Genomic DNA, 27,910 nt, shown 5'->3' on the forward strand with positions numbered 1-27,910 from the left:
TACTCTGGTACCCAAGGATGACTAGCAAATAATATTATTCACAACGTTGCTTACTATTCAGCAACATTTGACAGTTTGCAATCAATCTTTATAAAACAATTCAGAGTTTGATAACAAATTAATGCAACACATTGTAATATACAATGGCAATAGCTCAAACTTTAATGCTGCGAGACCTATTGCATTGTAAATGCTTGTTTAAGGCTGTATTGATGCTTCTGATTTGGAGATGCCTTGTTTACGCTGCGTTTCATTTCCGGCTATGATGATGTGTGGTATACAGCAATTTACAATATTCTGTTTCATAATAAAAATAAATAATTTGTGTTATAAAAAAAGAAGAAAAACAATAATTTGTCAAAACCAAGCAGAATGATCACAAATGCTCCCAATGCACACCAGCCCAGCACATTTGTTAGAAAGTATTGGAAGAGATTATCTGGCTTGAGGAGGAGATTCAAAATAGTTACATTTTGTCTGATAACAAGGAGCTTTTGGCGAAAGTCGAAAGCCAAATTGAGTTCAAGGAATTCTCTGTCAATCAGAAGTTCATGAAGTTTGAAAAGAAAAAGAGCTATAAGGTGGAGAACACCTACACATACCTTTGAGAAGATTTTTTTTTTACGCAAGACCAAAAGCTTAAAGGTCTTTCAGGAAATATGGAGGAAGGTCTCACCAAAAGCATATCACCTTCCTTGATACTTCATCATCTAAATCAAACCAGGACCAGGACCTTGGAGAAGGTACTCCCAGTACAAACTTTAGCAGACAAACCAATATTAAAAATGACAGAGCAATTGTTTCATTTAATGGTGCCAAACAATTTGTTTGCATGGTATGACTGAATTATCCAGTCCGTATGACTGAATTATTCAGTCCGTTCCCCCTTTTCATTTCATTTCATTTCATGAAGCTTTATTCGGTTCAAGTAGATGACCATAAAAGCACAAAGTACAATGTAGTAAAACAATTATGACAAATTTCATCGCATCATATCACTTCAAAAAATAATTATAAACATTAAAATAATCATACATATCCGAATCAATAAATATTACAGTTTAAAAGATCATGCTTTTCCTAGCGTTGATGCACTGATTTAGGAACGTCGCAGTATAAAAACAGATGTCGGCTGACTCCATATTAAGAATTACATTCATAGCATGTGTAACTGTGCATACACCATATTTAACAAATAAAGGTTTCAAAAAAGCAATACGGAATTGTGTGTACAGTTTACATAACAACAGAAAGTGCACAGTGCTCTGGGTGGATACATCATCACATCTACAAGGCCCAAACGGATGTTGTTTAATATTAGGATGGGCAACTAGATGATGTGCCATTCCAAACCGGAGCCTAGTTAATACATATTTGTGCGAGTTCCTAGTTACCATAGTTAAATATGAAGGAACACCTTCCACTGTAATATATCTATTGTAAAAAATAACAGTGGACAAAGATCCAGCTGCAATTGCCCGCTTTCTCCCCATGTAAGTCAAAAAGGTATTTTTCATTTCGATTTTGGGGATCATAGACGCTGCACCAGGGTTATCTAAAATATTAAAATCAAATATGTCTGAAAAACAAGTAACAACATATTTCAACCAAGGAATATTTTGGTATTTATCCAGGCGTAGACAATCCTCAGCAATAGATCTATTAAACTGCTTGTCTTCCTCTAGCCAGATAGACCGCCAAGTCATTAATGGCCTGAGGCATAATAGATCAGCTAGATGATTAACTGCGAGTTCTCGATGAATTAACTCATTCGAGGCTGACATGGGTAGAAAGAGGAGTCTTTTTAGAAATAAATACATTTTCCTCCAGCTGTAGTTCAGACACACAGCTATGACCCCATACTCCTGCCCCATACAGAGCTATAGTAGCACATCTCGCCTGATACATTTTTAACATATCCCTTGATCGGCGATCCCCTATCTTGGCAGCAAATCTATAGATACCATGGGCGTTTTTAGCCATTTTATTCCAGATGTTATTAAATTCATTTTTCCACTTCCTGTCATTTGAAAAAGTAATACCTAGGTAACAGAATTTTCCTACCTGTTGCACCTTCTCTCTATAAAAAAGGTGTTTAAAACTCTAGCTTTGGCTCCACAAGTCATGGTGTAAGTTTTTCTTTGTTAATTACCAGTTTTCTGTCTTTGATAAAAGTGGAAAAACTGTCCATTAACCGCTGTAAACCCACCTGGGTCCTGGAAAGTAGGACAGCGTCATCGGCGTATAATAACACCGGAACTGCTACACCATTAATCTGAGGGGCATCGGCATTAACTTTTTTTTAAATGGCATCGATTGCGTTAATAAATAAAATAAATAAAAGGAGGGCCAAAACACAGCCCTGTCTGATTCCCCTTCTAACACTAAATTTAGGGGTACATTCTCCTCTAGTTCCATAGCGCACACTAGTTTTCAATTTCTCATATAATCTAGCGAGGAAGAAGATTATACCTTCTGGTGCGCCTTGCTTCAGCAGCGTCGACCACAAGAGTACGTGATCAACCATATCAAAAGCACTACTCAGGTCTGCAAAGCAGAGGTACATAGAGCCAGGTTTAGCCTCAGTATACTTTCCAATCAATAGGTCGAGGTTAACACATTGGTCAAGTGTACCCCGACCTTTTCTAAAGCCAAACTGACTATCAGCCAGGATACCATTCTGTTCAGCCCAGTCCTGTAATCTCACAAGCATAACTCTACTCATCACCTTTACTGATGAGTCGAGAAGGGAGATCGGATGATAATTTTTAACATCAGACCTGCTACCCTTTTTATGAATAGGTACTATGATTGACTCGCACCAGGTTGCAGGGGGCTCAGTACATACGGCTGCATTAAAAACAATTGTAAGGAGCGGTCCCCATACCTCTGGTGCTGCCCTATAGACATCTATAGGTACCCCATCAGGGCCCTGGGCTTTCCCTCCCTTGCTATTACATATACCACTTTCAACCTCCTCAACAGAGATATCAAGCGGCAAAACAGGCCATTGATTTGGACAAGTCTCTAAAACTCTATTCGTATCAAAAGTATAAGAGAAGTGGGCAATCCACCCTTCACTGGATACATTAGATGTCAACTCTGGTGTATTTTCATCTCTTAGGAAGGGGGAATTAACAGTGGCCCAGAATAGGGTGCAATTTGAAAGTTCTGCGGCTTGGTTGAGAGAATCCCAAGCTAATTGCTGCAGTTCGCACTTCCTCTGTTTTAGCACACGTTTATACTCCACCCTCAAATTAATTATTAGATGTTTGTCCCTGGGCTTGACTACTAATGCCAATTTAAGTTTATTTAATGCGGCAGTGCAATGGTGGTTAAACCAACCAGGTCCACTCATGCGCTGCCCGTTATTGCGTCCCGTAAATTTAGCATCAACCGCTTTATTAATTACATTAAAAATTAATGAAACTTTCTCAAAATCAAATTTGTTTTCTAAAATAAATACTATGTCCAGCAGGCTCTCCTTAATTATAGGGGTGGATAATTCATTTGCCTTCTCTCCTATCCATCTTAGCCTTATACCATTGGTCCGGTGAGGTTCCAAATTTGCAATTATGTTACCTACATCAGTCAAACAACCTGCCCAAAGGTTGGTATTTAGAATGATTTGGTTATGGCCACTTAATGTAGTACCTTCAATTCTAGGGGTGGCACAGTAGGGGATAATGTTCGACGAAACTATCACATGGTCAATAATAGAAGTGGCATGATGGTTTTTAAAAGTAGGAATGGGCAATCCATTGACCTCTTTGCCACACTCCACAATTTCCAGATCATAACAGCACATGAGCTTATGCAATGCTTCGCCGTACCCACTATGACCAAAATGCAAAATATCACACCCCTCATTGTTAGTGACCCCACATACCTTCTGTGCTGACATTTCACACATTCCAATGTTAAAATCTCCCACCCAGATAAAATCAAATATAACATTCGCCTCCTGACACAAATTGTCAATGGCAACGGACAAGTCTATAACTACTTTAGCCCTTGTCCCATCAAAAATGTTGTTATAATAATTAATCAATAAAATATTGTGCTCTTTACCCTCTACTAACCAGAGGATCTGAACAAGGTCACCTACTGAAATATACTTATTAACCACAATAGGGCGTGAAATAGTTATAAGTGTAAGAAGACCCCCTTTAGGTCTACCTAGGCCCCTGCCCGTAGCTAATAAGTTATACGAAACAAATCCATCATAATTAGCTTCACTCAGACTCCCAAGTTTCCTGAAAGCATAATATATCGTTGGCATTAATGAACTTTATCCAGCCAGGGTCTCTCTCCTTTGATCTCAGTCCTGCCACCTTCCAGCAGACAATTATTGCACCTTTATCCCTAACAATGACTCCATCAGACATCAATTTATTATTACTCCCCCCATTCTCAGTCTGGTTGGTTTTATTTAGGTCCTCACATTCGGTCAGGACATTTTCACACAGCCCATAGTCAATTTTTGTGCTCATACCAGTGTTAGAGGACACACCAATTCCCTCATCAATTGCCACAAAAGGTTTTATAGGCTCCTGAAACCGAATATTTTCTATCGAGTCGGGTCAATCGTTCGCATCCAGAGAGTTTAAAGTCTGGTATCGATTTTGTGTCACAAGATCAAATTGTGCCCTCTGGCTAACCGGCCCAGGGTTACCTCTTCTACCATCACGGGAGGGAATACTAGGAGGACTATAGAAAAAACCAAGCGAGCGGGCACACACGTTTCCATCAGTAATTGGTAGGGATGCAGCTCTCAGTAATACGGTGGCTGCATGTTGTGGGTGCTTAAAATTTATTATGACACAATCCCCACTGAAACATTTCCTGGAGCTCCCAATCCAGTTCACCCTTCTGGTAGTCAATACCTGATCTGAGAATGCAGTAGGGAAACCACAGTATCTGGTCAACCATGATACCGTTTTATTTTTTAAGGTCTCATGGGTTTCCTGATATTTGCCGTTCTCAGCTGGGGGAACGTTTGTTAATACTACCACATACGGAGCACAATCAGGGGGGAGATTAGTGGCAGCTCGCCTATGTCTTACTTCAGTCCAGTTTTCACTTCTGTCGGCCCTTGTTATGGCCTGGTTGTTAGACTGGGGGCAAGGAGGTTGATAGGTTACGTGTGACATTTTTACTAGCACCCACATCTATCTGCAGAGTGACATCCTGATTATCCCGGTCACTTGGTGGTGGTATCGTTTTACTACCCTCTACTTCCATTGATTTTGTGAGTAGTCCACCCAGCCTTTTTACTTCAGCGGTAAGCTGGTCAATTTTGGTCATAAGGGGTTTAACAATACCCTTGATCTTAGAGTCAATAATACCTACCAGGTTCTTAATTAAATCTGCATCCAATGTAACAATGTCATATTTACCCTGGCTATTATCCTCCTTATCTGGGATATTAGGGGGAGTAGCATCCCTTTTTTAGGTCTTGCCTGTCAATGCGCATGCGCATTGAGCAGAGCGAGACTATAGGGCTTTAAACAAAGTTTACCTAACTGCGGCGATTTGGTGCTGTGCCCGTGGCTTTTAGGTCAATGCGCTTGCGCATTGACCTAAAATGCGCGTGCACATCACCAAATCGCCGTCTGTTCCCTCAGCCGCATTCCTCCCACACCTTTTGAAGTGAAGCTTAGCTTCACTTCAAAGGCCCCGGCTGCTTCACACCCACATGCCGCTCTACCCGCTCCGCCCCCTCCCCTGCCCGCCGTGTCGCATTTCTCCTCCCCCCTCCCCACAGCAATGCCCTCCGCCGTCTCTCGTGTTTCTTTTGACTCGTTTTCGTTAGGGTTGGTGCTGTCTTTTCCTGCTGCTTCACACCACCTTTTGCAACAATACTTGTGTCTTGATTTGGGATTTTATCTTTTTACACCGAGTTGCAATAGGTTCGTGGTGAATTCACATGTTATATTGTTCAGCAAAGTGGATTATTATTATTCCAATCTGTAAAGTTGCAAAACAACCCCCAGTAAGAAACGTGAAACTGTAACTCGGGTCAAGAACTGCATCTCCGTCATTACCGCATGCGTTCATGCTTCACCGTGTCACTGATTAAGGTAAATCAGCAGTTAGCTGTATCTTTGAATTTGGAGCAAAATGTCATTGGCAAACCTCTATTTTTTTTATTAGACTGCATCATCTAAAGAGCTCCTATGCAGAGCGAATAATCATGTTATGCCGCCTCTCCCGATACTAATTTACTGGAAGTTTCTACTAGACAGCTTTGACTATCTATCCCAGCTGATACAATGTCAATCAGAAAAGTGAGCGAGTCACGGATTTTAATCATAACTATTTTTATAACCCTTTTAACAAGACACGGTTTTATGGGCAACTCAACATTTCATATAAAAAAATAGGAGATTAAATTCCTGCTGCTTCACACCCTCATCGTCTACACACACACCTACAAGCATTCCTCCAAGTTGTATACTCTAAGTGTGTGTTCTCTAAAGGAATGCATTTACTGTTGTAGGCACAGTTTGTGTGTACATTCACTTCGTCATCTGCTATGTAGGTATACCTTATGCACGCTGTGTGCGTGAGCCTTCTGCGATTGCCGTACGTGCAGCCTCCTGTGTGTGTTTGCGCCGTCTGCTCTGTCTGTCTCACCCTCAACCCCTCACCCTCACCCTCACTCACCCTCAACCCCTCACCCTCACTCACCCTCAACCCCTCACCCTCACTCACCCTCAACCCCTCACCCTCACTCACCCTCAACCCCTCACCCTCACTCACCCTCACCCTCCCTCAACCCCTCACCCTCACTCACCCTCACCCTCAACCCCTCACCCTCACTCACCCTCACCCTCACTCACCCTCAACCCCTCACCCCCTCACCCTCACTCACCCTCACTCACCCTCACTCACCCTCACTCACCCTCACTCACCCTCAACCCCTCACCCTCACCCTCACTCACCCTCACTCACCCTCAACCCCTCACCCTCACTCACCCTCAACCCCTCACCCTCACTCACCCTCACTCACCCTCACCCTCACTCACCCTCACTCACCCTCAACCCCTCACCCTCACTCACCCTCACTCACCCTCACTCACCCTCACTCACCCTCACTCACCCTCACTCACCCTCACTCACCCTCAACCCCTCACCCTCACTCACCCTCAACCCCTCCCCCTCACTCACCCTCAACCCCTCACCCTCACCCTCACTCACCCTCAACCCCTCACCCTCACTCACCCTCAACCCCTCACCCTCAACCCCTCACCCTCACCCTCACTCACCCTCACTCACCCTCAACCCCTCACCCCCTCACCCTCACTCACCTCATTCACCCTCACTCACCCTCACTCACCCTCACTCACCCTCACTCACCCTCACTCACCCTCACCCACCCTCACCCACCCTCACCCACCCTCACCCACCCTCACCCACCCTCACTCACCCTCACTCACCCTCACTCACCCTCACTCCACCCTCACCCTCACTCACCCCTCACTCACCCTCACCCTCACTCACCCTCACCTCACTCACCCTCACTCACCCTCACTCACCCTCACCCTCCTCACCCTCACCCTCACCCTCACTCACCCTCACTCACCCTCACCCTCACTCACCCTCACTCACCCTCACCCTCACTTACCCTCTCACCCCTCACCTCACCCTCACCCTCACTCACCCTCACCCTCACTCAACCCTCACTCACCCTCACTCACCCTCACCCACTCACCCTCACCCTCACTCACCCTCACTCACCCTCACTCACCCTCACTCACCCTCACTCACTCACCCTCACCCACCCTCACTCACCCTCACTCACTCACCCTCACTCACCCTCACTCACTCACCCTCACTCACCCTCACTCACCCTCAACCCCTCACCCTCACTCACCTCACTCACCCTCAACCCCTCACTCACCCTCACTCACCCTCACTCACCCTCACTCACCCTCCTCACCCTCACCACCTCAACCCCTCACCCTCACCCCTCACCCACACTCACCCTCACTCACCCTCAACCCCCACTCACCCTCAACCCCCACTCACCCTCAACCCCTCACTCACCCTCAACCCCTCACTCACCCTCAACCCCTCACTCACCCTCAACCCCTCACTCACCCTCAACCCCTCACTCACCCTCAACCCCTCACTCACCCTCAACCCCTCACTCACCCTCAACCCCTCACTCACCCTCAACCCCTCACCCTCACTCACCCTCAACCCCTCACCCTCACTCACCCTCAACCCCTCGCCCTCACTCATCCTCAAACCCTCACCCTCACTCACCCTCAACCCCTCACCCTCACTCACCCTCACCCTCACTCACCCTCAACCCCTCACCCTCACCCTCACTCACCCTCAACCCCTCACCCTCACTCACCCTCAACCCCTCACCCTCACTACACATATTGTGTTACAATAGGTGTCACATTTGCGAAAGATAAAACTATTGGCATTGTAAATAACAAAGCTATTAATTTCGCTATTTTCAAAACAAGCACATAAATAAAAAATGTGTCCTTTACAATACCAATAGCTCAAACTTTCCTAATGCGAGACCTATTGCATTGCTTTGCTTCTCTCCCCTGCTGCACTCTCCTGCTCTCTAGAGATGTGGCCTAACGACCAGAGCTGCCATCTAAGTGACGTAAATACAAAACATGTTGCATTCCAAATGCTATAGGTGTCACATTCGCGAAAGTTATAACTATTGGCATTGTAAATGACAAAGCCATCAATTTAGCAATTTTAAAAACCAACAAATAAATAAAATATGTCATTTACAAGACCAATAACTACAACTTTTCTAATGCGAGACCTATTGCATTTCCAATGCTTGTCTTACAGGGCGGGATCCTCCCCGCTTAGCTTGTACTTTTCGACATGCCCTCACCATTCTAGGGACTGGGGTACATGGATGCTGGACTGTGGTATTAATTGAATCATCCAGATCAACTAAGTTAGGGATATCCTGTCCAGATGTATCTTTAACAGAAATGTCATGATTATTAGTGCTACTGCTTTCATCCAGTACCAGAGAAGCCGGCACCGTTTCTACTATAAGTGGCAGGGGGGGGGGGGCTAGCTAATCCCAACGACTGGCGCCTTTCATTATTAATCTTACTGACAACCTTCACTAAATAGTTGTCTAGTGTGTGTGGCGCCTGTGTAGTCTTTAACTTAGACATTATTCACGCCTCACGAACCGTTAAGTAGCTTCAAGTACATAAAACAGAAATGAACCCAATTAAAGAACACACCACCAAATGGTATATCCCCTGATTAAAAAAGACAATAAACAAACACTCAGCATATACAATAAATGCCGGCTATCAATGAACAAAGTTTCTGGCCCAGTCCAGTCTCTTACTGTCTCGGACTGTCTTAGACTGTCCGCCCTTTGTCCGGGCTTCGTCCGGCACGTCACGTGTGCGTCCCGCTCAACGGAGACTGTTGTAGATTTATACGGCGTTAGCTCGAGGGTGAGTGGGCGGGCCGCAGCACAGCTGGTGTAGCGCACGGACTCCTGGGCGCTGGAGTCCCTGTGCGTGCGGCGTGCGGCGGTGAAGGGTTTCTCCCTCCAAGGGTTTAGGCAGCACAGCACCCGTGGGTACTATCCCTCCTAGGGCAGCAACAACTCCGGCGTCCAATGTCCTGAGACGCGATGCGGGACCCGCGCCAGCGGGTCCCGCGAGCCGTAATGAGGGCCTCAAGGGTGAGTGGGCGGGTCGCAGCACAGCTGGTGTAGCACACAGACTCCTGGGCGCTGGAGTCCCTGTGCGTGCGGCGTGCGGCGGTGAAGGGTTTCTCCCTCCAAGGGTTTAGGCAGCACAGCACCCGTGGGTACTACCCCTCCTAGGGCAGCAACAACTCCGGCGTCCAATGTCCTGAGAAATTTGCTAGCAAGAACCCATTTTGTTGTGACAAACAGTTCAAATAAACGAAGGCCCACACGTATTGTGGAACTCGAGGCGTAGCAGTCCTGGCACCGACCTTCAAATGAACAGAATGACTCATTGGCACAACCCAAAAATATGAAATAAACGTTATTCATGTTGTGAACCGCGCACACACATGTCTGAAGGCATTATGTAAGTCATGAAACGTCTTTACATCTGTAGCTGCTTCTTCATAGAGCAGTATGGATTGCAGTCAACAAAAACACTATTGATAACAGTATGCATATTAACCTCTTAGCAGACATATCCCCTATGATAATGTAGAGCAGGAATAAGTCCAAATCAGACAGTAAAACCATATTTATTAGCACAGTCTTTTCTTGCTATCGCAAGACAAAGAACACTGCAGTGTGATGCTCGTTTGCAAGAACCGAGCCGACTGCATCCCACAATACAAATCTCATGTTCTATTTTAGAAAATGTTTAGTTGATTTTTATTTGATTTGAATTATATAGTAACAGGAAGGTTTGTTAAATGCTCACAATCTTCTGTTGGCTGCTCTCAAATTTTATTGAGGTGTAAATATATCACAATCCATGCACAGCCTGGACATGAGGTGGGACTGGAGTGCAAAAAAGAGGAGTTTGAGTGCTCAGCCATAAGGCAGACATGAAGAAGAGGGAAATAATGAGAAGTTACTTTTAAGATAAAGCTCAAGGAAAGTGTTCTAAGAAAGGAATTAGGAGCATGAACGAAGAAATAATTGACCATAGGAATGAAGAAGGGAAGGAAGCAAAAAGCGAAGTTGCTTATAAGCATTGGAAAAAACCATCCCCCATGATTTTTTATGTTTTCATGGACCTAAAAAAGAATAATCACTGATTTTTATAATTTTTGTTAACATTGGAATACAATGGAAAAAACAACCCACCGGACTTAACAACAAATAGAAACTGAAACCAGGAAAGTGTAACCATGAATCAGTGACATGCATTCTTTTAAAAAGGTGGCGCTCCAACTCATTACATGCCTAACGTTAAAGTTGTCTGTCTTATGTGGCTGTAATGTAGTTATTTCATTTACTTTGGATATTAGTTGCTTTTTTAGCTTACGTCGTATTGAAGTTTTCACTCGTAGATTGTGAGTATAATGCTGTTGTATTAAGTCTGTGGCAGTATAAGGACCGAAGTACGAATTTCTCTTAGAAAAGCTGTGCCGCCATGCCCTTTTCAGCATTTTTGGTCTGCCTTGTTTTTCTTCCTGTGCACCTGACTATGTTTGATTCCAATGGAGATGCCTTCTATTTTGGTTAGGTGTTTATCTGTCGTGGTCAGGCTCTCGAAGTGAGTTTGTGCAGCTGATTTGTACCCTCCCCAGTGCAGAGAGAGGCTGCTGCCGCCTCATACTAGCCTGAGGGCAGCCCATTTTCCTAGGAAGTTGACTTTATTTGCAAGCTCACAAATGTATTCCTGGAGGGAAGAGGACTTACCTGGTTGTTTCCATTACATTTCATTCGGTTTTCCATATCATTTTGACTGGGATGCTGTGACTGGCCCAGCACTTCTGGGGAGTTTGTATTTACCGAAGTTAATCTCCAGAGGGGCACCGCAGTTTTTAGGTTTCGCTGGAGGGCGGAGCTCTTAGCTCCGCCTCCAGAGAAATCTCTTGATTTCCAGTAAGGAGAATGGAATACGCCCCCCTGTCCCATTGGCTAGCTCCATAAATGGAGGCTAGCCATTGGAACAGAGATCTGTCCGTCAAGGCCGGACCAGATTCGGGGGCGTTCCCGAGATTTTTTCCCAGGGCGGAGTTACGTTTTCTCCCGTTCCCTTCCCTTTCACTGATGCGCTGTCCATTTCCGCCCCCCCTCGCTGTCCTGTGCACGTTTCCCACCGTCCGTGTCCTCTCCCGCCCCCTCCCGCCGTCCGTGTCCTCTCCCGCCCCCTCCCGCCGTCCGTGTCCACTCCCGCCCCCTCCCGCCGTCCGTGTCCACTCCCGCCCCCTCCCGCCGTCCGTGTCCACTCCCGCCCCGATTGATGTTATCTAGAGCCGGTGCCCACCCGGCATTTGCCCGTAAAAATCAGCCCCCGCCTGCCTACCTAAGGAGAAGGGCCGCTGCGCTGCCCGCAGCGACCCGGAAGTAGTTGGCCGGCCGGCCAATCCCAGCGCGGCCGGCCGGAAGTGCCCGCCCCCGCAGCCCGGGGGGAAGAAAGAAGAAGCATGGCGGGGCGAGGCAGGGCGCGAGCCTCGCCCGTTCCGGGAATTCCAGTCGCGCAAGTTTCACTGCAACAGAGAACTCGTTGGCGCGAGGGAGGGAAAAGGCGCCCTTTTGCATCACGGGCTTCCACGAAATTCATGTTGTGCCTGCGCCCTGCCCGCAGGTTAAGGTAAGCTGAATGAATTGCTTTCTGTGTCGGCGGGCGGCTGCGGAGCGTCTGGGCAAAGCAACAGTCGGCCCTTGTAGCGTGCCCACCTGACCTGCATGTTCCACAGCCTCACCAGGCCTCCACGAAAGGGCCTTGCATTTTGTGCGCTCATCTGTCCAAAAACGACAGTTTCCTTTTTGTCAAAGTACACTTGTTGAAGAGAAGCAAAGTAGTGTGTGGTGCCTTCAGCTTTTTTATTTTTTATTTTTACCTCTGGGTCCAGTGGCTTTATGGACAAGTTCAGGTGTTGTAGTATTTTATATATTTATTTTATGTATATATTTTGTTGAATAGTGTCAACTCCAAACACCTTGGTATCGTAGGTTTGATATTGATGTTGTAACATGTCTCATTCACTACCTTTACTACAACAGCTTTAGACGGCTGCACAAAACGTTTGTAACATAATGGGTACGCGAAGGATGATGGGGCTTTATGCCTTTGACATGGCCACAGTGCTTATGCATTTGGTATATACCACTGGGCTTTATGCAAACACTGTGTAGGGAATTTGTGTTTAGCATACTGAGGCATACCATGCGTTCCCACGAAAGCAAACACTTTGGTTGCAGCAGGCGGGAAATTTTTGGTGAGGCACATATAGGGAAGATGCTGCTTGGAATCTGCCAGAAAGATAAGAATCAATCCAGTAAAGAAGGACACCACTTAGCCCTATCTCCATTAGTCTATTCGGTAAGATTTGATGAATGACTGTTTCAAAGGCAACTGACTGACACAGCTGAACCAGGACTGCTACCCGAACACCATTTATCATTCTTATCTCGTCTGTTGCTACCACAAGTGCTGTCTCCATGCCATGGGCTGGTCTGAAACCCATTTGCTCTGGTCCTAATAAATCCTTATGTTACTTAACCAAACAGCCACTCACCCGTACTGCCACGTACAAAGCCAGTCACCCACCCACCCATACAGCCACTCCTATATATATATATATATATATATATATATATATATATATATATATATATATATATATATATATATATATATATATATATATATATATATATATATATATATATATATATACACACACACTCGACATATACAAAACTCTAAAGGATCGCTGGTCTCTAAATATATTGTGCAGCAGCTCTGGGGCACAGTTCCCAAGTTCTTGTTGTGGTAAGCCTTTGGAATGCAAGTTGGTATTCTAAATATAGTATCATAGTGCACTAACTTGGCCCCTAGTCTATTCTGAGGCTGCGATTTAAATTTAAGCTCAACAAGCAGATGGTTGTCCAGAATTCTACTTTTATCAAACGGCCACTTTCCAAAACCATCTGTTTTAAATACTTTTATTGTTTGGTGAAGTTTCGGTGGAGAGCAGCGGAGTCCTGTATGCATGAAGGAAGCAATCCAAACCATACCAGAACAAGCATTTACAATGCAACGGTTTCGCCTTTGGAAAAGTTTGAGTTATTGGCATTGTAAATGACAACATTTGTATTTATGTGGTAAATAAATAAATAATACCCTATTTTTGAATGTATAAATGAATAACAGATAGCTCAATAAATAAGAGTCAAGATTCGAGGTAGTAGGAGTTTCGCAGGTTTATTACAGCATAAAGGACAGGAACAGGACAACCTGCATAGGAATAGGATGGCAGGGCCCAGCAGCTGCCGGGGCTGGATCTGGGATGAGCGCGCTAGCATTTAATAACAATACACAAGCATATATAGTAAAACAGTTGCATTACAGTACATATGATAGGCGGAGCAGTGGGTGGAGCAAAGGGTGTGACGCGTAGCAGTCGCGAAAGATAAGGGTGAAAGTGGGTGTAACAGGGCGTATACATAGACATGTGATGCAAACGTAACAGAATATGTCATGAATGGGGCGTAAACCATGGAGGGGGCTACCTGAGGAGCCGGGACCTCTAACCTGATGGTGCGCGCAAACTGGCAATGACGTATCACTAGGAGAAGCTGGGGGCTTCGAACTCTGTGCTAGGAGCAGAGACTGAAGTCTGGAGAGTCAGGGCGACATGTACCTAAGCAGTATCTAGTATCTGATGTTTAGAGAACATGTTGATATAAACTAGAAGTCAGGAGGGGAAAGGCTAACTTGATTCTAAGACTGGACCATGCATTATTCTACATGTAGTGCGTGATGGAGAATACGAAATGACCATTAAATACAGTATTTCTCTTACATGGAGCCGGAAAGGCTAGACAATGACGAAAACTATTGATGCAGTTCAGTAGCTTAGGAATGCAGAGAAGGAGGACTGAACTGATAACTGGAATCATAACATTTTCTTGGCAGACTCAGAGGCAGAGCCAGGCTGAACCGGGCACTGCGAGGCAGGAAGTAAGTGAAGGGTCGAGGATACAGGTGGGGGCTGTATCGCTCCTCAGCGAGGGCTCAGGAGACAGGAGCTGAATCTGGTGTCCAGGCCCTTTTGAGGCCTAGAAACGGGGAGTTTATAATGGAATAATGTGCACACTGAGAAACGTGGCAACGTAGCTTTACATAGGCCTGATATTCGTAGTATTCACGAGGACTGGAAACTGACATACTAGAGGTGGACACAACTATAATTGCGTCTTGAATCAAACATAGGGAATACATATGCATATTAATCATGCACACATAACATATGATGGATGACACGTAGGGACACAGAACATGGCAAAATTTACTTTTCCACATTCCCTCCTTGTCACTACGTTTCCATCAGGAAACATCAATATTCATGATACCATCTATCATTTCATACAGTATCATTTGCTCGTCTCGAATTATCCTGGAACGGGATTTAGAACGGGGCTTGGGACTAGGAATACAAGAGGTAGCACAAATGCCGCAAATCGCAGGGCCACATTGTATACAGAGGCAGCAGCTGAATATGATCGCTACTGCAATACCTAGGAAGGACAATATTTTCCATCCCCATGCGGAAATTATATTCCAGAACCAACCGGACCATGTCCAGGTGCCTGGATCTTGGTGTATCAGATGGGCAATTTTATGGAGTCTGGTTATAGCTGAATAAACAGACGGCGCGTTATTTGGAATGAAAATGCAGCAACTAGATCCGATGACTCTACAGGCCCCGCCCCTATCGGCCAGTATGACGTCAAGGACGAGACGATTCTGTAAAACGACAAATCTCATAGCAGATTGCTCTTCAGTTAAATTACCTAGAGCAGAGGCAGTCTCATTTACTACAGCTTCGAGGGTTCTGGTTAACCTACGGATTAGCTTACTATTCTGGATAGGTCCTATAAAGAAAAAGAAACCTCTGTTGAAATCTGTATACTGTTCTAGGGTAGTTTCAGTATAATCGACAATTGGGGACTCCCTTCTATGTCTAATGTGTACTAGATGTGTGTTTCTATGATAATCAGGTGGGGCTAGGAAAACTGGTGGCAGTAGGAAGGCAATGTAACAGGTTCCCTCCCAATCGAGGGGCAGACGAACATATGCAGTTTGACCACAAATAAAATAAGAATGACGTGAAGCTTTAAAAATAGATTTCCCACTGTCACTATACTTGACAATAGTAGTACAATCACTGTGTCCTACATGTACAGAACCATAATTTCGGACACATAATTCGCCTTTGACTGGTAATACTGAAATAGCAGGTAAGTCTGGGGTAGTATCAGACTGAACATTCAGGACCATGAAATTCGAAGAATAGTTACCTAAATTATACACTTCATTTTCTAGATCTAAACCTGTTCTGTGGGGGAGACCTTGCTTGTCTGGGAAACATGTACTGTTAAGAAAAGACATATCTGTTGAGGATGACGTTAACGTGGACCATGCTCCACACGAACCATTATGTGAGAATGGATAAGGAAAAAGTGGCAGAACTCCCTTCGGTGTCTGGAAAGGGGGGAGTCGACCACACACCCAACAATTAGTGGCATTGCTGGTCTGGTGTGAGTAATGTAACATGCGGATAAAGGAATTATTTCGCATAGCGAGGCGGTAAGAGAGTTCATGAGGAGGTAGGTCACTAAACATGTGCTCTACAGTAGCATTAGAAGACTTATTTACATGAGGAACTGGAAGATACAGGTAAAATGCATAACTGGTGCAGGAAATCATAATGCTGAGAAATAATATGAAACATAGAAAAACGATACATCGAATTGAGTTTTGACTAACTCTCTCACTATGGGGGTCTATTTTATACATGTCAGAAACAGTCTAACCGTTTCACCTAGGGGAGGACTTAGACAATCAAACTGACTGACTTATTTTACTAGACCTTAACTTGAGTTTATACTCCTGTTGCGGAGTTTTCTCTAACAGGGGAGGGTTTGTAGCAATGTCTTTTGCGGGACAGTCCTTGAGAACAATGCTTTGGCAATCCTTCAAATCCTGGGAAATGTTCTTTAAGACGGGTTTCAGTCCATTAAACTGTTTTACATGAGAAAGGTGCACCCAGCCTTTGCGACCTTCCAACTTCACGGCTGTACGGGTGGTGAGGAGGACCTGTCGGGGCTCCTTCCAGCGAGGCTCCAGCGGACTTGATCTGTCGAAATTCCTCACCAATACCATGGATCCTGGAACGATTTCATGCGGTGCCACCTCGGTATTGTCTGGAAATGCGGCGGCAACCTGTGAACGACATGAGTTGAGGGCAGACATCAAGGAAGCTAGGTAATCTGTCAGCATATTACTTGAAACATCGGTAATACTTCGGGGTCTAGGAGTACCCCACATATTTGGGGGGCGGCCGAAAACGACCTCATACGGGGACAGACCTGATCTGGAATGTGCGACCATGCGCATATAAAATAAAGCGACTGGTAGAGCTACCAGCCAGTCCACACCTTTCTCTTTACACACTTTTGCAATTCGGATTTTCAGGGTCTGGTTATGTCTCTCTACGAGACCGGCTGCTTCAGGGTGGCGTACACAATGAAACTTCCACTGGTACCCCAACAAAAGGGAAACATGCTTCATCAACTCAGATGAGAATGGCTGGCCGTTGTCAGAATATACGACTCTAGGGAGTCCATAACGAGGGAAAAACTCACGAACCAACTGCTTGGCAGTGGTCGCGGCTGTGTAATCTGGGACTGGATATGCTTCTGTCCACCTGGACAAAGCGCATACAACTACAAGGACATACTTGAAACCTCGACATCGCTCCATCTGAATATAATCCATCTGGAGGACTTCAAAAGGGTGGTCAGGGGGCTGGAATCCACCTTGTTCCACCGGGACACTTTTACCTGGATTAAACTGACAACATATCATACAGGTACGGACTTTCTGCTTGGCTGCAGCTCGTAAATGTTTGTTGAACCAAATATTCTGGATACTGTCTAACATAGCTTTTTCTCCTAAATGTGCTGGACTATGTGCGGTATTAATAATGACTTGAACCATAGAGTCGGGGAGAAACCATGTGGCTCTACCCTTCGTTAACCATCCTTGATCTGTCTGGACCCCTCCTTGTTCGGACCATTTCTTGATTTCTTCGGGAGTAGCATGTAACTGGATATCTATGACATCTTGTGTAGGGTCCTTAACTGTCATACATGTAGTCGGATCTGGAGTATGTGTCATGTTAACTGGAATGTCTGGAGTCTGTGCTGTAAGCTTGGCTGTGCGATCTGCTAGATCATTACCTTGAGAAATGGTGTCAGTAACTTTCGTATGTGCTTTGCACTTCATGATAGCGATAGATGTCGGTAAGTGTATGGCATCTAACAGAGCTTGAATAAGGAGACCATGCTGAATCTTGGTTCCATGAGAAGTCATGAAACCTCTCTCCTGCCAGAGCACTCCGAAGTCGTGTACAACTCCAAATGCGTAGCGTGAATCTGTGTAAACATTAACTTTCAAGTTCTTGGCGTGTATGCAGGCTTGTGTCAGAGCAACTAGCTCTGCTGCTTGAGCGGACAGGGTGTCAATACGGTGTGTTTCAATAACTTCGGTGTCAGTAGTCACTGCATACGCGGCGACTAGTTCTCCTGTACTAGTTCTCATGCATGAACCATCCACATAAAGTGTCAGGTCGGGATCTGGTAACGGAGTATCTGTCAGATCTTGTCTTGGCTTTGTCGTAATGTTAACTACTTCCACACAGTCATGTGTGGCAGAATTCGGAGTAACTGATGGTAACAGTGTAGCAGGATTTAAAATGTTGCAGCGTCTGATTTCTATGTGTGGCTGGAACAGTGTCAATTCATAACCTGTTAAACGTGCAATTGTCAAGTGCTGAGTCTGTGTTCGGTTTAAAAGAACTTCCACGGAATGTGGAACTTGTACTGTCAAGGAGTGTCCTAAGACTATGGAATCACTTTGTCTGATAGCTAGGGCTGTGGCTGCAACTGACTTGAGGCACGCAGGCAGAGCCTGGGCTACAGGATCTAATGTGCTCGAAAAATAAGCACAGGGCTTGTATTGTCCTGCTTGATCTTGTGTGAGAACAGATAATGCTGTACCTTCCCGTTCAGTGACGAAAAGTGTAAAAGGCTTACTGTAGTTCGGTGTCGCTAGAACTGGAGCTTGGCATAGGGCTTTCTTTAACTCATTGAAACTAAGTGTATGTTCAGATGTCCAAGGGAGGACAGTCGATACGGCTGCCTCCTGTGTCGTTAACTGTATCAGTGGCTTGGCTAGAAATGCATACTGAGGAATCCATTGTCTGCAATAAGAAGTAAGGCCAATAAAAGCACGTACCTCCTTCTGGGTCTTGGGCTGAGGAAGACTCACTATTAACTGGATATGGTCTGGTGTCAACTGCCTACCCCTCTTGGACAGTAAGTGTCCTAAGTAGACCACTTGCTGGACACAGAATTGAAGCTTAGAAGGGGACACCTTGTGCCCCATCTCGGCTAGGAAATACAAGACTGTAAGGGATGCTTGCTCGCAAGCACGTTCAGAACGGGCTGTGATCAGTAGATCATCGACATACTGGAGCAGGGCAGTGTCAGTTGGCATGTGAATATTGTCTAGTTGTCTCTTGAGTGCTTGACTGTAAATACTAGGACTTTCTGTGAAACCTTGAGGAGCTCGTGTAAACATATAGCTCCTTCCATTTAAACAAAATCCGAAAAGGACCTGGCTGTCTGGATGAATAGGGACACTGAAAAATGCGTTCTTGAGGTCTATGACAGTGAAGAACGTGGCTTCGGAATCAATGGCCGTTAATAGGGAAGAGATGTCTGGAACGACTGGGTACTGAGGAATAATACACTTATTAAGCTCTCGTAGGTCAATCACTAATCGATATACTGGGGGTGCATTTGGATCAGTACGTTTCATGACTGGAATGATCGGAGAATTACATACATTGGAGTCAGTTTCTACAACCACTCCTTGAGCCATGAGCTCGTCAATAATTTTGGATAAGGCTGCTACAGCCTCTGGTGGCAATCTGTACTGTCTGATTCGTGGTAACACTACACCTGGCTTGAGAGTCACACGATAGGGTGTGATTTGCATGTAACCTACATCAGTTGGACCTTGCGCCCATAAGTGCTGTGGAACATTAGACAGTCTTGAATCAAAATCTCGTAATACATAGTGACCCTTAAAGTCACGTAGGAACAATCGTATTCCCTCTGGGGAACAGCATATAACTGCACCTAACTCTTTCAGTGTTTTAATGCCTAATAGATTTTCTGGACATGACTTAGTAAGTAACAGATCAGTAGTGCGGGACAATGGACCTACTTCTAGAGTAACTGGCTTTGAGATCTCATTTACGATAGGCTTTCCTGAAAATCCAAGGGAAACATTTCTTGAGCCTGAGAGCGGAGCCCCTGGAACTTCGGCGTGACTAATTGTGGTCCTACTTGCCCCTGTATCAATCAAAAACTTTCTGTCTTTCCCTAATACTTGACTGTGAACATAGGGACCTTCTTGATCTACAGGTATCTCGATGAGAGGCAAACCTACCTCCCTCTCTAGGCTGTTTCATGAATACTGTTGGTACTCTGGATACTCAGACTGTGCATACTGGTACATCTGCTGTGTGACGTGCTGTGTTGCAGCAATAGGCTGCGGTGCTGTAACTGTCTGTTGTGCATTCTGTGGCGGAGGAATCTGTGAAACTTGTTCTTGTCTAGGCGGACGTGGTCTTTCTTTAGTCTTACCAGTAGCTATGTTGTGTTTCAGAACTGCACACTCATTTATAAAATGACCTGGTTGTTTACAATAATTGCAGTTCCCTTTAACGGGAGCTGCAGGATGACTGGCTTGATTTGGACCCCTCTTCTGACTGTCTTGAGGAACAGATTGTGCAACTAGTACTTTCATTTTCGTGTCTTTCATACGTTTTCTTTCATGTTCTTGTTCTTCTCTGATTCTATTCTGGTGGTATTGGAGCATCTGCAACATCTGGGACGGGGTATTAGCTTGCCAGGTACTTTCGACTTTCAAAACTCGATTTTTAATTTGTGGACTTGAATTCTCGACTAATTTAGTAACAAAAAGGTGAGGGTATGACTCACTACTCGTCTTGAGGCCACTGTTGATGCTAAAACATTTTTCAAATCTAGAATAAAAATCACTAATATCTTCGTCTTGTTTCTGTTTACAGGCTGAGATTGCATCCCAGTCTTCTTTTCTAGTTGTCAATAATCTGGGTAAAACTTGTATTAATAATTCCGGTAATTCTTTACATTTATCCCCGAGACCGGTACCTGGTACTCGTGCCTTATCTTCAGCTTCTAGAACTGCCCAATCGATCTTTTTCTCTCCCACCTCCCATTCTTTTTCCTTGAGCTTTTCATACACCCCTGCGGGCAGCAGAACCTTTAACATTTTAATTATATCTGGATACGTGTATTCTCCCATACGGAGCATGTCTTTTAATTCTCTATGGAACCCTGCTGGATCTTTGTCATGACAGGGAATTAATTTCTTCATCTCGAGGAGTTCCATCTTTGTGATCGGAGTGTAAACAAACACTCGTTCTAGTTCGCCACCCGTTCCTCTAACTGGGTGGACTTCTCGTAACGGATTCTGTCTCTCCATGTAAAATGGTTTACCTTCTGGGGGTGAGACATGAACAAAATGCGGGTTCAGAAACGTTCTATATTTGTGACGCTGTTCTAGAATGACACTAATTAAATCGGTACCTAGACCTTTCCATCTATACTGGAGTAACTCGTTCAGGACATCGTGTAACGGGCCTGGATCAGAGTGTTGACCCTCATACAATGTAATGAGGTGCTGGATCATATACATACCCACCAGTCGTTGCTCGGCTGGGGGCATTTTCAGAAACATTTGTGCCACTATTTCGTCTGGAAAAGTGGTAGAATCAGTAATCCATCGGACTGCTGATCGGGCTAGTTCTTGTTCATGCATGGTACTTAACTCACTGTAACCGATTCGTGATTTCAGAATGTGATCGGTAGCTTGAAATACTTGTTCTAGAGAACCTTGGTCTGGTGCTGGAGAATGAAAAATAGACTTGTGTTCTAGGCGTAAATGGCGATCTGGAAATCTAGATTTTCCTACATACGCTATTCTGGCGGGATTCTCATCCTCTACCTCTTCAGTATCAGAGTTACTTTCTTTCTCGCTTACTTGTACTGCTTTACGCTGTTCGTGTAACTTTATTATTTCTTTACGGATTTTCTTGTACATACTCTCCATAGCACCGACGGTCTTGTGCTTACCCTCGGCTATATTATCACTCCACCTTGTCAGGATTTTCATTTCGGCCGGATCTTTAGACGGGTAATCTTGTTCTCTTATTAGACAGTTAATCAGAAACTTTAATATCATGAGCTGGATCTCGGCTTTCCTTTGAGACATGGCCTCGCTAATGCTTTCTGGATCATCCCCTGTACGGATGAAACGATATATTCTGTCTAGATCTTCTTTCATATTCGGTAAGGTGACTAGATACTCGGCCACCTTTCTTACGCGGAATGAATATAAAACCATATTATCCTCGCCTGGGACTGGATCATAGCCGCATTCGGCAAGGGATTTTCTTATTTCTGCTACAGTCTGATGTCTGGGCGTACGCTGTGACGCTTGTGCATGTAATTCGGCTAACGTTAAACGCTTGTGTGGCGGCGGGGTTTGAGGAGTACCTCCCCCTGCGGCCCCTAAACTAGAGTCGTCTACTGAGGCTCTTCGTCCTGGCAGAGTGGGAAATGGAAATGTAGGCTGGACTTGTATGGCGGGCTGGACCGGGGGTACCGTAACAGGTACTCCGGTGTCTGGAGGAGCGGGAAGTGCCTGATTTACAGGGACTGGCGGAGCGCGAACAGGATTTGCATATTCTGGGACTGTGTCGTCCAAATAGGACGAAATAAAAATATCAGCTGCGGTCTGTTTGTGACGTAGCTTGGTCGGAACTAATGGTGGCGGGAAATAACTGGATGCCTCTGGGGTCGCTTTTGGCAAGCCCTCGGCAAAGAGAGGATACATACCCCTAATAAGGGCATGCCTCTGTCTGTCTGACTGTTCGGCTTTGACTTGTTCACCTATCTCGATTAGTTCTTTTTCTTGTGCTCGTTCTAAGGATTCTCTACTTAATTCTGACTTTCTGATTTCCTTTTCAGTTCTTTTATGAGCTTCTTTACGCCATAGCTCGATGGCATCTTTCTGTGATTGTCTGGCTTTCTTTTTCCATAATGCCTCTTCTACTCGCATGATGCACTCGGCATCCCATGTACCCGATACGGGCCATCTATACTTTTCTTCTAACTGTTTGGTATACTCTACCCATAAATCTAGATATAGTATGGCGCTTATGCCATGCTTTTGATACATAAAATGACCTGGACTGTCCCTAGGCGGAACTGGAACTGCTGCTTCCAGCAGACCCTTTCTGGTTTTTAACTGACGTAATTTCGAAAAGAGCGGCATGACTGAACTATAATCTAGACACAATACAATACACAATAAACACGATACTTATTCCCCATTCATACCACGACATTAAAATACATGAAGAACATTTAAAAATAACAGTTCGAACAGAATACTACCTGGAATACGGAACACAGAATACATGAATTTTCTCGAGAACAGAACTGACTAGAACAGGAACTAGATGCACTGCTGGAACAGTACGAAACTTACCGGTCTCATAAAGAGACACGTCAGGACCCGCATCCACCGAAGTGGACACTTCGTTTGTGGGTCTGTGTACCACCAACCCACGGACCAGAGTCAATTAGATTGACCCTGTCTAGATACTACCCCAGTAACGGTACTCACCGGGCAGCAAGAACGGAAGGCCTCAGACTGGACGGGACTGCTTGGACGCCGGACGGGTGGACCTCCGGATACCTCGGACCTTGGACTCTCGGCTTGGGCTCTGGTCGGGACTCGCCGCGTTCCTCCACCGTCTCGTTTGGATGCTGGACCGCCTCCTCCGTCTCCTCCGTGGGCCTGAGGGATACTTGAAGCAGAAATATCTGCCGGTGCGCAGAAGAGTTCCGTCACGACTGCAGAGGGTCAGGGGGTCGGCGTGGCTTCACCGACGCGCGGGGAAAGGGCAAGTCCCTATTCGGGCGCCATTATGTGGTAAATAAATAAATAATACCCTATTTTTGAATGTATAAATGAATAACAGATAGCTCAATAAATAAGAGTCAAGATTCGAGGTAGTAGGAGTTTCGCAGGTTTATTACAGCATAAAGGACAGGAACAGGACAACCTGCATAGGAATAGGATGGCAGGGCCCAGCAGCTGCCGGGGCTGGATCTGGGATGAGCGCGCTAGCATTTAATAACAATACACAAGCATATATAGTAAAACAGTTGCATTACAGTACATATGATAGGCGGAGCAGTGGGTGGAGCAAAGGGTGTGACGCGTAGCAGTCGCGAAAGATAATGGTGAAAGTGGGTGTAACAGGGCGTATACATAGACATGTGATGCAAACGTAACAGAATATGTCATGAATGGGGCGGAAACCATGGAGGGGGCTACCTGAGGAGCCGGGACCTCTAACCTGATGGTGCGCGCAAACTGGCAATGACGTATCACTAGGAGAAGCTGGGGGCTTCGAACTCTGTGCTAGGAGCAGAGACTGAAGTCTGGAGAGTCAGGGCGACATGTACCTAAGCAGTATCTAGTATCTGATGTTTAGAGAACATGTTGATATAAACTAGAAGTCAGGAGGGGAAAGGCTAACTTGATTCTAAGACTGGACCATGCATTATTCTACATGTAGTGCGTGATGGAGAATACGAAATGACCATTAAATACAGTATTTCTCTTACATGGAGCCGGAAAGGCTAGACAATGACGAAAACTATTGATGCAGTTCAGTAGCTTAGGAATGCAGAGAAGGAGGACTGAACTGATAACTAGAATCATAACATTTTCTTGGCAGACTCAGAGGCAGAGCCAGGCTGAACCGGGCACTGCGAGGCAGGAAGTAAGTGAAGGGTCGAGGATACAGGTGGGGGCTGTATCGCTCCTCAGCGAGGGCTCAGGAGAAAGGAGCTGAATCTGGTGTCCAGGCCCTTTTGAGGCCTAGAAACGGGGAGTTTATAATGGAATAATGTGCACACTGAGAAACGTGGCAACGTAGCTTTACATAGGCCTGATATTCGTAGTATTCACGAGGACTGGAAACTGACATACTAGAGGTGGACACAACTATAATTGCGTCTTGAATCGAACATAGGTAATACATATGCATATTAATCATGCACACATAACATATGATGGATGACACGTAGGGACACAGAACATGGCAAAATTTACTTTTCCACAGTTGGTTTTGAAAACAGATAAATAATTGGCATTGTCATTTACATTGCAAATAGCTTTAACATTTCCAAAGGCGAAACCATTGCATTGTAAATGCTTGTTCTTCTCTTCTCGCCCCAGGTGTTAAGGTAATTTCCTCTTGGCTTCAGTTCGAAGCCATACGTCTGGAAGCATCAAAATGGCCTTACTAGGATTAACCAATCCCGGCATTTTGTGTGCCAATCTGTGAGTGTCCACGACCCCCTGAGTTCATTTCCTGCTTGTGGTTTGATAAATATGTGGGAGTAGTCCATGCACCGTTCATACAGGTCTGCTGTCAATCAAAAACCTTGACACTGACTAACGAGTTTGGAGAGGTGGATGCCTGATGTTTGGTATTTTTGTACATCCACACTGTGCGTGCCTTTTACATCTTGCACTCAGTGGCATACATGATGGTTGAACCAAAGGCACAAACTGGGCCCACTCCAACTGTGCCAAGCACACCATAACTCCTGATTTTAACTCCATTGTGGGAACCATTTCCAGCTTGTGTGGTGGCCGTTAGTTTTTACATTTTGGGCAGTTTTTCTGTTAAAACTCTAGATATTGACTGGTTTCTGTATATCAGGATCCAGCCGCAACACTATCTTAACACAGATATGTTTTTTTATGGCAAAGTGTACTGTCTCTTGATACTCTTTTTATCTTTTTCTTTTCCTTTATCTCTGGATCTACTGTGTGATCATTTAATATATAGATAGATGAATTGTATATGACCAAATGTCATGGTGGTTTTAACTTATGTTTTTTTATGTTTTTAATAAATTGGCATTTACTAATTTCACTTTCATTGGGGTGTTGGCATGCTGCTTTTGCAACAAGAACTGTGTCGGAGTGATAGATGTGCTGTTTGAGTGAATAAGATTTACAAATTTGGTGGATCAAAGGACACATTGTTTTTTTATATGCCTAGAAACAAGGACAAAGTATGTAACGTCCAACTTTATATACTGTTTCTCAGTTTGGCACCCTTGCAATCTGCACATTTATTATGTGTTAATTACTCTGCCATGCTGCATCTGGGTTTCTTACCCCTAACACCTCCTAAAATAAACCTTGACTGTTCGACTTCATCACCCATGTTCAGTTTAGTGCCCAAAGGTCATAACTGGGTTATCCAATTTGAGTGCAGTAAAATTTTTACCACTTGTCTGCCAATGGTAAATGACTCTATCTGCTACTGATACTGTCGAAGTAACCACAGAATGCCCCCGCACTCACAAGAAGGAAACCTTTGTGTGCACACAATGTGGATTACTTTCTTCTGTTTTTGAATGCTGGATTGTGAATTAAGTGAATGATGTGGTTGGCTAAAGCACTGTTGTCTTGTGATTCATTTTAGGTTCCTCTTGGAGCTGGTATTGCCTTAGCCTGCAAATATTTTGGCAACAATGAGATATGTGTGAGCTTATACGGTGATGGTGCAGCGAATCAGGTAAGCTACCTTTCTATTTGTTTGTGCTAAAGAGAGCAGCTTTTCGTTCAGCTGCGCTCTCAATCGAAGGTCACCTGGCCTGTTTAGGCGGTATTTAACTTTATTTCAGAAAATGTGTATACAGTGGGAAAAAATGTGAATTGAGTTTTCTAAATTCAGCAATATTTTCTTCTAATTGAATGTATTGGAAATGCATACAGTACAGTTTATGGAAAAGGTTCACTGATGTCTAGCTTCCCAGTAATTTTATTCTGTTTCTTGACATTATGTATAATGCCTTTCGCAGAAGATGAGCAAGCTTTGTTATCAGAACTCATGCCCAAAACAATACCAACCTAAAATGTGGTCTTTGGAGACAACTAGCTTACTTTAATTACCACCCACTAATTCAGACAACTTTTGAAATGAAGTACACAGATCATCATTTTCTAGGATCCTCATTAAAGATCGAAAAATGAAAATTGGTGTTGTAGTGCTACCTGCCAATGTGGGCACTGTAAATTATCGCGAAATAGCTACTAGGATTGTCTTTTGTTGTTTACTTGCAGGGACAGATTTTTGAAACCTATAACATGGCTGCGTTGTGGAAACTGCCATGCATTTTCATTTGTGAAAATAACAGATACGGAATGGGCACGTCGGTGGAGAGGGCGGCAGCGAGCACAGACTACTACAAAAGAGGAGACTACATTCCAGGTATCAGAGTAAGTATAAGTGTGCATGGTTTTTGCTTTCCAATCTGGAACTGCCTTTTGTTTTCACTGTTGTGCTGGGTCGTTTTAGCACATGACCACATCTTGCCCTTTTCTTGAGTTTTCATATCAGAATATTCATTGAGTGAATTAAAATTTTGTAAGTAACTAATACTGATCTTCTGTTCTACTAGGTGAAAATAAGACGTATTTTCAGTGTGCATTAAAAGATTTTATTCTTTCGAGAGATTGACACCAGCTTGATTTTATTCTTTTGAGAGATTGACACCAGCTTTGATTCCTCAATGTGTTTATGACTCAAGGGCCTGACATACAAAAAAACGTGCAATCATAAAATTACATGCTTTGCAACAGCAAAATGGTGTTTAAAGGCTTTTGTCATTTTTCAGTTTGGCGTGGATGGCACTGTGCTAACCCTAAGCTTAAAGACTTTGTTGTAAAAATGGCAAAAGGCTTTGCCGCTTTGTAGCTCAGCGTTTATGGCACTGAGCTAATCCTATGCTTAAAACCTCTGCTAGAAAAACAAAGATTTAAGGTGGGTGGATTCAAAGTGTGGATGTTGTGCTCTCTGCCTAACCTTGGGAACTACTCTGAATTTCATGCTTCCTTTTCTGCGTATATACAGATAAATATATATGTTCGTGGTATGTGTAGTGCAATTAAGGTGGCCTTTGAGTGGTTACCTGTCTTGCCACTGGCTTGAGAGGTGACAC

General features: G+C 44.5%; 1 protein-coding gene across 2 annotated transcripts in view; it reads left to right on the top strand.

The window, feature by feature from the left end:
* The window catches only part of LOC144772957 (pyruvate dehydrogenase E1 component subunit alpha, mitochondrial), a 221,110-nt gene that overhangs the window by 105,172 nt on the left and 88,028 nt on the right, over nucleotides 1–27,910 (top strand). For both annotated transcript variants that reach the window (XM_078657661.1, XM_078657660.1), the window contains 2 exons: nucleotides 26,392–26,484; nucleotides 27,033–27,188. In XM_078657661.1, the coding sequence (XP_078513787.1) occupies nucleotides 26,392–26,484; nucleotides 27,033–27,188 (249 nt within the window). The remainder of the gene's footprint in view (nucleotides 1–26,391; nucleotides 26,485–27,032; nucleotides 27,189–27,910) is intronic.

Source organism: Lissotriton helveticus, chromosome 8 (assembly GCF_964261635.1).
Source record: "Lissotriton helveticus chromosome 8, aLisHel1.1, whole genome shotgun sequence".
Taxonomy (NCBI): Eukaryota; Metazoa; Chordata; class Amphibia; order Caudata; family Salamandridae; genus Lissotriton; species Lissotriton helveticus.